Source organism: Lycorma delicatula, chromosome 12 (genome assembly GCF_047948215.1).
Source record: "Lycorma delicatula isolate Av1 chromosome 12, ASM4794821v1, whole genome shotgun sequence".
NCBI lineage: Eukaryota > Metazoa > Arthropoda > Insecta > Hemiptera > Fulgoridae > Lycorma > Lycorma delicatula.
Window position 1 is genome coordinate 68,031,765 of NC_134466.1, and position 12,158 is coordinate 68,043,922.

Consider the following 12,158-nt stretch of genomic DNA (forward strand, 5'->3'; position numbering starts at 1 on the left):
TTGGCTTTCCCAGTACCGGCATTGTTTTCGTCGCGGAACTGTTTGTTATTAAAAAAGCCTTAAATATTATTAGCCCGACATTCCAGACACTATGTCGTGCGTGAAATTTAATTTATTATTTTTGAAATGACTGAAAGGAACATAATTGTTGTAAGCTTTCGTTGGATCCCCATCCGCATTCGAATTTCAGACGATGAGCGCGCTGGTATTGCAACAAAAGAGGCTTTTTTCCAGCCTCCTTTCCGCTAATCGCGTTGTTTCGAACGATCTCGTCTGTTTTCTGAAGGTGGTGGTTCATGATGACTGACAAAGTTGAATGGAATGCTATCATCGATAATAAACTTCGTCCGGTTAAGAACACCGCGTCACCTTGTAGCTTTTCATACAGGAGTAACCGATGAGAGGAAGTTATTATTTGAAGTTTGCGAATAGGGCTCACTAGACTCGCTCGTGGATATCTCGTGACTCGGACCAACGCTCCCGTACCAAATTTTCATTTACATAATTTTTCTTGTTTTAAAGAAACTTTTAAAATGATGTATTGCACGATGGGTGTTACCATTTAAAATATTTGAGTTACAACCCCTTGGGCCACCTCCAAAGAAGGGATTGAAATTCTATTTATCGTCAAAAGGTAAAGTAGTTGTTCACCGATACCTTATCCTGAAAATTTCTTTCTTTTTCTGTTTAGCCTCCGGGAATTACCGTTCACGTATTACTGCAGAGGATGATATGTATGAGTGTAAATGAAGTGCAGTCTTTTACAGTCTCAGTTCGACCATTCCTGAGATGTGTGGTTAATTGAAACCCAACCGCCAAAGAACACCGGTATCCACGATCTAGTATTCAAATCCGTGTAAAAATAACTAACTTTACTAGGACTTGAACGCTGGAACTCTCGACTTCCAAATTAGTTGATTTACGAAGACGCGTTCACCATTAGACCAACCCGGTGGGTTACCTTATTCTTAAAATTACAGTAATCTGGAACGGTTTTAAAGTTGTTGAAGGGTTTCCACACTTTTGACTCGCTCTGTATAATTTAAAAAAAAAAGAAAAAAGATTGGCTCATAGATTTAAAAATACAATTTTTTATGCCGTATAAAACGAACAGAAATGAAATCTATGAAAAATTTTAATTCTTTAATTTTTAAGGAATAATTACTAATTTTTCCCAATCTCTACTGCAATTAAACTAACTCCATAGACGTATTGTTAATCTTCTCGTTTTAACAATTTTTATTGCGTTATATTTCTTGAAATTTAGTTGACCGTATCCGTTTTCGTTTGTTGACAATTTAAGTTAGTCTTAAAATATCTGGTTTTTTTTTTTTTTTTAATGCATCCGCACCGTGTAGTTTTTTTTGTGATTTATGCATTTATTATTACGTAAGCTACAGTTTCGAAAAAGAACTAAAAATACTATTAGATTCACACAAAATATGGAATATAAAGAAATAAATATGGAGGAAACTGGTTTAAAAGAATGCAAAATCTATATTGGAGTTTGTTAAATTAATTAATTATGCATTACACTTACCTATCGCGTAAACCATTGTAGTAAAATAGCGGATATTTTTTGATTTTTGTAATAACCAAAGTGTTTAACTTCCACACAAGTTAACGTTAAATTTATAAAAGTCATAAAGATTTTTCTTTTAATAAGTACGTTCGATAGCTATTTAAAATTCAACTAATAATTAGAGAGATTAAAATTCTATATTAATAATTGTTATATTTTTAAATTTAAAAAATGCTATTTCTGTAAGGTTGTATAAATTACAAATAATGAACATTTTATTATTATTTTTAAATTTATTCAATTATTTACAGGAACTAAATAATTCTCATTAAACTGATGCATTGTAAATATATTTTACTTTTAAATACAAATACTTTTAATTAAAGTAATAACGTTTCATTAGTCGTTTATTCATTATTTATAAATATCTCACCGTAATTTTCATGTAGAAACGTCATGTTAAAATTAAATTACGTCATTTATAAAACTATTTTCATCGTAATTACATAAAATAAACATTGATGTCTTTTTAAAATTAATTAAATTACTTACAAAAAAACAAAATTATTTCTATTTCCAAATGATTTCTTGATAAGAATAAAATAAATCTGAACTTTTTAAAGAATTATTTCTATTATGATTAATATAACTTCCAACTAACGGTACGCTACACCGTTTTGTACTGTGTCCGTTATGCGGCATCGCGTCGGAAATTTAAATTTGGGGCTAACATCAAAAAATCTTTTAGGGAACAATATGACGATGTTATCAAATTTCTTGCTATTTTTAAGGCCGTAGATATATATTCTGATATATGATAATTAATAAAACGTATTTCGTATATTTACGCCGTTTAGCGTATGCCAAATGGGAATTTTCTTGTTTTAAATTAAATGTTTAATATTGTATTTCATTATGGTTTTTATTTAGCATTTAGTAAGCGGCATACGCACTTTACATCTACACTGTAATAACGAATATATTTCATATATTTTGTTATAATTAATTATACGCAACAACTACCACATGAAAATAAACAAGAATAAAACGAAAGTAATGAAATGTAGTAGCAATAATGAAGATGGACCACTGAATGTGAAAATAGGAAGAGAAACGGTTATGGATTATGGCTTTCAGTCAGAAATATAATTTGTTTACAACAAAAATTAATTTAAACGTCAGGAAGAGATTTTTGAAAGTATACGTTTGGAGCGTCGCTTTATACGGAAGTGAAACTTGTACGATCGGAGTACCTGAGAAGAAAAGATTAGAAGCTTTTGAAATGCGGTGCTATAGGAGAATCAGATGGGTAGATAAAGTGACAAATGAATAGGTGTTGCGGCAAATAGATGAAGAAAGAAGCATTTGGAAAAATATAGTTAAAAGAAGAGACTTATAGGCCACATATTAAGGCATCCTGGAATAGTCGCTTTAATATTGGAGGGTCAGGTAGAAGGAAAATATTGAGCAGGCAGGCAGGCGTTTAGAATATATAAAAAAAATTGTTAGGGATGTAGATTGTAGGGGGTTTACCAAAATGAAACGATTAGCACTAGATAGGGAATCTTGGAGAGCTGCATCAAACCAGTCAAATGAATGAAGACAAAAAAAAAAGATTAATTGTTGATTTTATTTTATTTTTTTAATATGTTAGTTATTTAATTTTTAAGTTTGGTGTTGTTAAGTTTAATTATTTCCAGGCGCTGATTGCGACACTTCGTTGTGCGCCCAGAAAAAAAATCATCTCGTTTTGAAGATGTTTACTGAAAAGAGTTACATGAAATAACGGATCAAACTGTTATTACTGTAATTTTCTTTTTTGAAAATCGAGGAATATTAAAAAAAAAATAATAATTCCAGTCAACTGGTGATAGTTAAATTTATTTAAAAATTTTTTAAATCATATTTGAATGTATTTTAAAATATATAAACGCATAAATATGAGTGAACTTTGAAAAGTTTTTTGGCGTAAATTTGTCTATGTAACTGCATAGTTTTGGCTTAAACCGTGTCATATTTTAAAGTCTTACTTCTTTCCCAATATTTTTTAAAAATGTAATTAAATCATTACATTTAAGTGGATGCGCAGAAGTGGAAGAATTGAATCGTTAAATTTACAAATGCTTACGATCGCGGTGAGGCATCTCTTTGTAACAGATGAAACTAAATGATCTGCACTTAGTAGCCCGCATTGAAGCGCAACCAAATCATCTTACCTTTGATGCGGTGTTCTTCAACCTGCATGTTAATCGATATCAGGAGTATCCGAGATCTACTGCTCCGTTAGGCATCAGAGCTCAGCGCCTTTTCTTAGCTCTAGTAATCAGTTACCTCCAGTTCTTACTGTTGCTCCATGGTATTACTCCCTCGGCAGCCTTCTCCATTAAATTACTGCTTCGGTCTTTGTCGGTATCATAAAAAGCATACCTCCGATTAAATTACAAGAAAATTGTATAATATTATAAATAGCGTGAATCATGATGCTATAATTCATACGGACGACTCTCGATGAGTTATTCTGCTGGTTGTGCTTTTGTGGTTAGCAACAGAACATACATGTTTGACCTTCCAGCATCATCAGTATTTTCGTTGCGGAGCAGCATGCCTTAAATATAAGGCATTATATAATAAGGGCTTAAATATAATTAGCCCATCACTTCGTCACGTAGTTGTCTGCTCAGATTCCATAAGTGCCTTACAGGCGATTGCTGACATGTTCTCCAGATACCCTGTTATCTGCGAGGTTCAGTCTATTATTTCTCAAACTACTCAACGTAATACAACAGTAAGCTTCTGCTGGATCCCCAGTCTTACTGGAATTTCAGGCAATAAGCGTGCAGATAGGGAGGCAAAGGAGGCTAGTTTCCAGCCTCTTTTCAGCGATTGTGTCGCTTCTAACAATCTATTTGTTTCCTGAAGAGGGTGGTTCATAATGAGTGGCAACGTGATTGGGAAGCTACCATGAACAACAAATTTCGCCCAATTAAGAAAGCTGAACGCTCGTTTTCCGTGTGCGCTCACATTGGTGTTAACTTTTGAACAGCGAATATTTCTCGTTGAATTTGTCTTTCGTGAGTACAAACAGATGAAAAACCAGTTTTCATTACATCTCTGGGTACACCAGTTCCTATTCGACATAGTGTAAGAGCGCTCGCTAATCGAGAAATTTAGGGAGATCCGTAAAGGACCATGACCTAAGCGACCGTCAGTCATCATGAAGAAAAACTGCGAGACATATCAGATGCTATGCAACTAGTCCTAGCAAGTCCATGCGAAAGTTGGCTCGACAGAAAACAATCGATGTTGCAACTACACGTAAAAGTTCATAAAAAGCTCGGTCTCCCGTAAAAACTGAAAGCGGTTCAAAATCGTCCACAATCGGAATTCTCTTTCTACGGAAAGAGAATTCAATACTGTAAATGGTATCAAAAATTTCTAGTGAACAATTCTGACGATATTTTGGACTGTTCTTTATACCGATGCTACAGAGTTACATTTATCAAGGTATGTGCACACACAGAACTGACGTTTGTGATCTCAACAAGCCAAATGCTATATGTGAAATTCCTCTATATGACCAGAAGATTGGGGTATGGTTTCCAATATCCAAGAGAAGAATAGTCGGCTCGATATTCTTCACGAAAAATATAAATTCACTCTTTATTGTGAAATTATTAATCGATCCATGGAAGATTAACTAAGGACGAAATTAATTATGTTTAGATTCAACAAGACGGCGCGATCGCGCATACTGCCAGGCAGTCCATGAAGTTATTGTAAGAGTTTTTCGGATATCGAATCATTTTTAAGGATTTGCGGCCACTTCCTTCTCTGGACTTAAGCTCATCGGATTTTTACTTATGGTTTTATACAAAAATTAATGCTTATCAAGGAAACCCCCACAGCTTCCAGGAGCTTTAACTAATAATGCTCATGTTTTCAACGAGAACATTCCACTACATGAACAGTGTACATTTTGAACTCGCTGTGCTACTATGTTGCGGTAAAGTATATAAACTACTGATCGACATTGAGCAGAAAGAATTTGTACTATTAACCATTCTATTAACATCAGTCTCAGCCTCTTTCACTCGTTGTATTTGCTTTAACTTAGTTTTTCTTGAAAAAAAAAAAATGCAATAAGAATGAATGATTTAGCGTACATTTCAGTATTATATTTTTATAAAAATCTGCTGTGGACACCACATGACTTCCTTGTATACCTATTAAATTATATATATCTTATTTACATATTTTTTTTAGTTTTGTTTTTTGTTATTGAATTATTATTTTTTGTAACTTTTTTACAATCACAGGTTAATAATTATTAATAATACAATATATTTAAATTAAAAAAAAGAAGGGAAATGAAGTCGGATTCTCGCCGATGTGCTTTCCCCTTGAAGATCCAGATATTTCATTAAATTTTTATTGGGATGTAATTCTGGAACCAATGAAATTATGTAAAACTTGTGATATATCGTTGAAAAGCTTTCAATCAGGGCTTATTACTGCAGTCAAGAAAAAGTCCAAAATCCAAATTTTTTTGATTTTGGACTTTTCTTGGACATTATTGGTCCAGTTGATTGTAATAAAAAGAGGAGGTGCACAACTACAAGTTACAACAGTCCTAAATCCAAAATTTTAACATTCTATGGGTAATCGTTTTTGAGTTATGCGCGAGCTACATACGTGTACAGACGTCACGACGAAACTACTCAAAATGGATTTCAGGAATGGTCAAAATGGATATTTCCGTTGAAATCTGAAAACCAAAATTTTTCGCGATTACAATACTTCTTTGTACTTCGTACAAGGAAGTAAAAATGCAACTTAGAAAAATAAATTAATACCAGATATTATTAGAGAGATAGCTTAACTAGTAGTGGTTCATTTATCTGTTCAAGTTTGACGGATAATTTACAGATTAATTTATTAATAATTACGTATACTGATAACATATGGATAACGAAGTGGTTAATGTGAATATGTAAAGAAAGAAAAAATTTACAAAATCAATTTGATTTATTTTAAGCGATAAAATTCAATTATACATTTATAGATTTAGAAAAAAAAAATTAAATAAAACGTTTAAAATAGGACTATTTATTTTTGTGTTTTTTTTCCAAACTTAAACACGTAAAAATAATGTATACTGATAATATATTTAAAATATGTAATCACTTAAGATCATACATTATACGTGTGCAACCCTAAAAAAAATTTAAAAAAATGTTAAGCTCGGTTTTCCACGAAAATATAATAATTTTATGTAAATTAAAATATATTTAAATATAAAAATGAAAAATATTGCAGTAATAAAAACTTATTTATTATTTGGTTTATTTTTTACTCGAGCCATAATAACATTCACGCTACAGGTTCGTTTTGTTCTACGATTAACCGCTAGAAATTTTAGAGCCTTCTCTTAAAGTAGAAGCATTAGATTCAAAACAGGAATATAGGGGAAAATTAATTCTGTCGATTAGACCGTGCTGTAAAGGTCCTACTAAAAGTCCAGAGCCTCGCTACAAAAAAAAAGTTCATGATATCTGGGTGGATCTAGTAAAATAGACCACTCTATTTCGATGTAAACGTGTCATAGTGCCGTTTTTCGGTAGTAACTAATTAAATATTGAATTTACCGAAAAATGTTGCAAACAGAAGTTGAAGAACGGAAAATTTTAAATAAAAAACTTCTAGTAATATTTTCAGAAGATCATAAATAAACGTGAGAATAATCTGTTCTTATGTCAAAAACAAACAAAAAATCTAGTTTTTTATCTTAAAGAATTTTTTTTTGTCTTCAGTCATTTGACTGGTTTGATGCAGCTCTCTAAGATTCCCTATCTAATGCTAGTCATTTCATTTCGGAATACCCCATACATCATACATCCCTAACAATTTGTTTTACATATTCCAAATGTTGCCTGCCTGCACAATTTGTTCCTTCTACCTGTCCCTTCAATATTAAAGTGACTATTCCAGTATGCCTTAATATATGGCCTATAAGTCTGTCTCTTCTTTAAGCTATATTTTTCCAAATGCTTCTTTCTTCATCGATTTGCAGCAACACCTCTTCATTTGTCACTTTATCCACCCGTCTAATTTTTAACATTCTTCTATAGCACCGCATATCAAAAGCTTCTAATCTTTTTTCTTCTCAGGTACTCCGATGGTCCAAGTTTCACTTCCATATAAAGCGACGCTCCAAACATATACTTTCAAAAATCTTTTCCTGACGTTTAAATTAATTTTTGATGTAAACAAATTATATTTCTGACTGAAGGCTCGTTTCGCCTGTGCTATTCGGCGTTTTATGTCGCTCCTGCTTCGTCCATCTTTTTTAGTAATTCTACTTCCCAAATAACAAAATTCTTCTACCTCCGTAATGTTTTCTCCTCCTAATTTCACATTCAGTGGTCCATCTTTCTTATTTCTACTACATTTCATTACTTTTGTTTTGTTCTTGTTTATTTTCACGCGATAGTTCTTGCGTAGGACTTCATCTATGCCGTTCATTGTTTCTTCTAAATCCTTTTTACTCTCGGCTAGAATTACTATATCATCAGCAAATCGTAGCGTCTTTATCTTTTCACCTTGTACTGTTACTCCGAATCTAAATTGTTCTTTAACATCGTTAACCGCTAGTTCTATGTAAAGATTAAAAAGTAACGGGGGTAGGGAACATCCTTGTCGGACTCCCTTTCTTATCACGGCTTCTTTCTTATGTTCTTCAATTATTACTGTTGCTGTTCGGTTCCTGTAAATGATAGCAATTGTTCTTCTATCTCTGTATTTGAACCCTAATTTTTTTAAAATGCTGAATATTTTATTCCAGTCTACGTTATCGAATGCCTTTTCTAGGTCTATAAACGCCAAGTATGTTGATTTGTTTTTCTTTAATCTTCCTTCTAATATTAATCTGAAGCCTAAAACTACTTCCCTTGTTCCTATACTTTTCCTGAAACCCTTAAACAATTAAACCTTTTTGAAAATTAAAAAAAAAATAATAAAAAAATAATGAAATCGAAGGTTAACACTCAATAAAGTACATATTTCTGGATAACGCGACAAAGATGTTCCCTATCCGCGTTAATTTTTAATCTTTGCATAGAACAAGCAGTTAATGATGTTAAAGTACAATTTAGATTCGGAGTAACAGTACAAGGTGAAAAGATAAAGATGCTACGATTTGCTGATGATATAGTAATTCTAGCTGAGAGTAAAAAGGATTTAGAAGAAACAATGAATGTCATGGTTAAAGTCCTACGCAAGAACTACCGCATGAAAATAAACAAGAACAAAACGAAAGTAATGAAATGTAGTAAAAAAAACGAAGATGGACCACTGAATGTGAAAATAGGAGAAAAGATTATGGAGGTAAAAGAATTTTGTTATTTGGGAAATAGAATTACTAAAGATGGACGAAGCAGGAGCGACATAAAACGCCGAATAGCACAGGCGAAACGAGCCTTCAGTCAGAAATATAATTTGTTTACATCAAAAATTAATTTAAACGTCAGGAAAAGATTTTTGAAAGTATATGTTTGGAGCGTCGCTTTATATGGAAGTGAAACTTGGACCATCGGAGTACCTGAGAAGAAAAGATTAGAAGCTTTTGATATGCGGTGCTATAGAAGAATGTTAAAAATTAGATAGGTGGATAAAGTGACAAATGAAGAGGTGTTCCGGCAAATCGATGAAGAAAGAAGCATTTGGAAAAATATAGTTAAAAGAAGAGACAGACTTATAGGCCACATACTAAGGCATCCTGGAATAGTCACTTTAATATTGAAGGGATAGGTAGAAGGAAAAAACTGTGTAGGCAGGCAACGTTTGGAATATGTAAAACAAATTGTTAGGGATGTTTGATGTAGGGGGTATACCGAAATGAAATAACTAGCATTAGATAGGGAATCTTGGAGAGCTGCATCAAACCAGTCAAATGACTGAAGAAAAAAAAAATTAATGCGATTAGTAGTTATAAATATTAAAATTATTTATGCAAAACAATATTGAGATCAAATATTTTTATAACATGAAAGTCCACTAGTTTCATCAATTCAAGCCTAACCTACCTCTTTTTCTTACTCCGTGCAACCTTTCGAAGCGTATCGCTTCCATTGTCTCGTAATTCTTAAGTAACGTTGGCTTTCAGTTCTTCATCGGTGTGTGGATTATTTTTTGAATACAAAACCTTTTAGATATCCTCAGTGAAATAAATCTGCAAGAGAAAGGTCAGGTGATACAGCTGGCCATAAGCCAGTCGATATTATTCTTTCACTAAAGAAATTTTATTAAAAAGGTCCATTGTTGCTCTTGCCGTGTGAGAAACCACGAATTTGTCTCGTTTAATTCTAAATTTGCAATAAATTGCGTTACATTTTCTAGGTAAAGGTCTGGCATTATGAGTGTTTTCAAAGAATTCGAGGTCAATTATTCTTAGCTGGGAAATTACACAAATTTTCTGTGGATGTAGAAGTCGTGACTTCTTTTAGACTATTAAGTTCTAAATTTTCTCAAATGAAACCGAGCCTTATGTTTAAAAAATATATTATCCAATACTTAAATCCTCTCCCGAACAAGCCGATGAAACCCATCGACAGTAGTGAAACCTAGCAGCAGAATCAACCGGGTATAATTCATGTAATATAGGAATCCGGTATGGCTTCAAGTTAAATAACTGGGTAATTTTAAAGCAGCTATAGAAAGATGTTCCTTTTTGTTGCGCGAGTTTTCGTAATGATTTGTTGTTAGATGAGGTTAAAAAGTTTATCGTAATCCAAGGTTTAAGTTTTGAACGTTTCCGTCTACGTCTCTGCTCGCAAACAGAACCGGTCTCTCTATATTTATTTATCAAACGATGAATTAAAAATTTATTCAGTATATTCTTACCCGGGAACCGCAACTGAAAAGCTTGGCACAAAACAGAAGATATAATTGTTAAATAATTTTCCACAATAAAAATCCTTTCCGTGTGCAAAACCACATCTTCCTAATAAAAAACTCAGAAAACCTAAAATAACTAACCGTTCACAAAAAAGAAATAGACGATTATATCAACCGATTATAAAACGACAACAATACGTAGTGCTGCCAACCTCTTCATCCGTAATTATTGTCCTAACTTTTCTAAAATATATTTTGCTAGGTTTTCGTTTTAGAATAAACATCCAGTATTTGGAGTGTCATTCTATATGGAGCAGAAACGTAGACGCTAATGTAACAGATGGGGAATTGAGGCATTTCAGACGTCGGCGTAGAATGAATATCAGATGGCAAGATCGTGTAACCAATAATTTTGGATGTAATGGAGGGTTTGGTAAATGGAAAAAAAAGAGGAAGAAAAGGTTTCCGATGCTGAATGGGATTACAGAAAACGGAAAATGCGATAAGAGATTGGTGCAAGATAAAATAAAGTGGAGAGAGAATGGCTATGACAAGACCTAATGGCAGAAAACAATTAATAAATGGCATTAAATGAAAGTTAAATTTTGCTTTTTCTATCTCCTGACATTTTTTTTTATATATATATAATGAATGCAATTTGTAGTAACTGTTATAAAATTTCGATTAGAAAACGTGCGTTATTTATTTTTTTTTTTAGTAATTATTTTGTTTTTTTATATAACAATAGGTCATGGTCTTAATATTGAAACGCAAGGAACAAAAAATAATATTGAACTCAAATTGTCTCATTAAACTCGTTATCGTGGTCAATTAATATAAATACCTTGCTGTCTTATTGAAATTCATTGCTGTCAAATAAAAAATGAAATTGCTACCAGCAATTAGAACGGTCTTAATTATCAAAATTTATTTGTCACATTTAATGATTAATTTTAAAAAAAATGGTGGTATAAGATTAAAGTTCAAGTGTAAAAAAATTGCATTATAAATTTTACATTTTTAATTTATCTTTTAATGTTTATTTTTTCCTTCAAAATAATATGGCTCTTCATTTGTGTAAAATTTGAATTATTATTATTTTCATTTTTCTATTTAGCTAACATTTAACTTTTTACTTCTTATATTATAACATTTATTTACAATTAGTAAAATATAAATATGAAATTACTCCCATTGAATGTCAATTCTGCGCTTATGGGAGAAAAAAAAATTACTTAGCATTACTTTCAAAAAATTATAAAAATATAAATAATAAAATTATTATAAAAAAAGAAAAATAATAATAGTTTTTTTAGTATAACATTTCTAATTCTAAGCAAACAAAGACGAAATCTACCCTAATATTCCAACTAAATATGCTAAATTTAAACAACAAAAATGTGATGTGGATACCACATGACTTCCTTGTACGTCTATTAAATTACATATACACATGTTTTTAAAATGAAAAGTACATCAAATATTATTTCATAAATATCTTCTGATATTTTTTCATATTTATACTTTTTTTATTGTTATTATTGTATTATTATTTATCGTAAATTTTTTTTACAATCAGAGGTTGATAATTGTTAATAAATCAATTTTTTAAATTAAAAAGGAGATGAAGTCCGATTCAAACCGATGTTCCTCCCCCTCGTTTTTTTTTTGTCTTCAGTCATTTGACTGGTTTGATGCAGCTCTCCAAGATTCCCTATCTAGTGCTAGTGTCGTTTCATTTCAG

General features: G+C 31.8%; 2 protein-coding genes across 8 annotated transcripts in view; one reads left to right on the top strand and one right to left on the bottom strand.

Moving 5' to 3' along the window:
- LOC142332838 (facilitated trehalose transporter Tret1-like) overlaps nt 1–1,644 on the bottom strand; it is a 94,612-nt gene extending 92,968 nt beyond the window's left edge. Inside the window, exon 1 of the mRNA XM_075379476.1 lies at nt 1,541–1,644. Within this exon, the coding sequence (XP_075235591.1) occupies nt 1,541–1,556 (16 nt within the window). The 5' untranslated portion in view covers nt 1,557–1,644. The remainder of the gene's footprint in view (nt 1–1,540) is intronic.
- The window catches only part of LOC142332836 (EF-hand domain-containing family member C2-like), a 367,638-nt gene that overhangs the window by 253,087 nt on the left and 102,393 nt on the right, over nt 1–12,158 (top strand). The gene's annotated exons all lie outside the window — the stretch shown is intronic.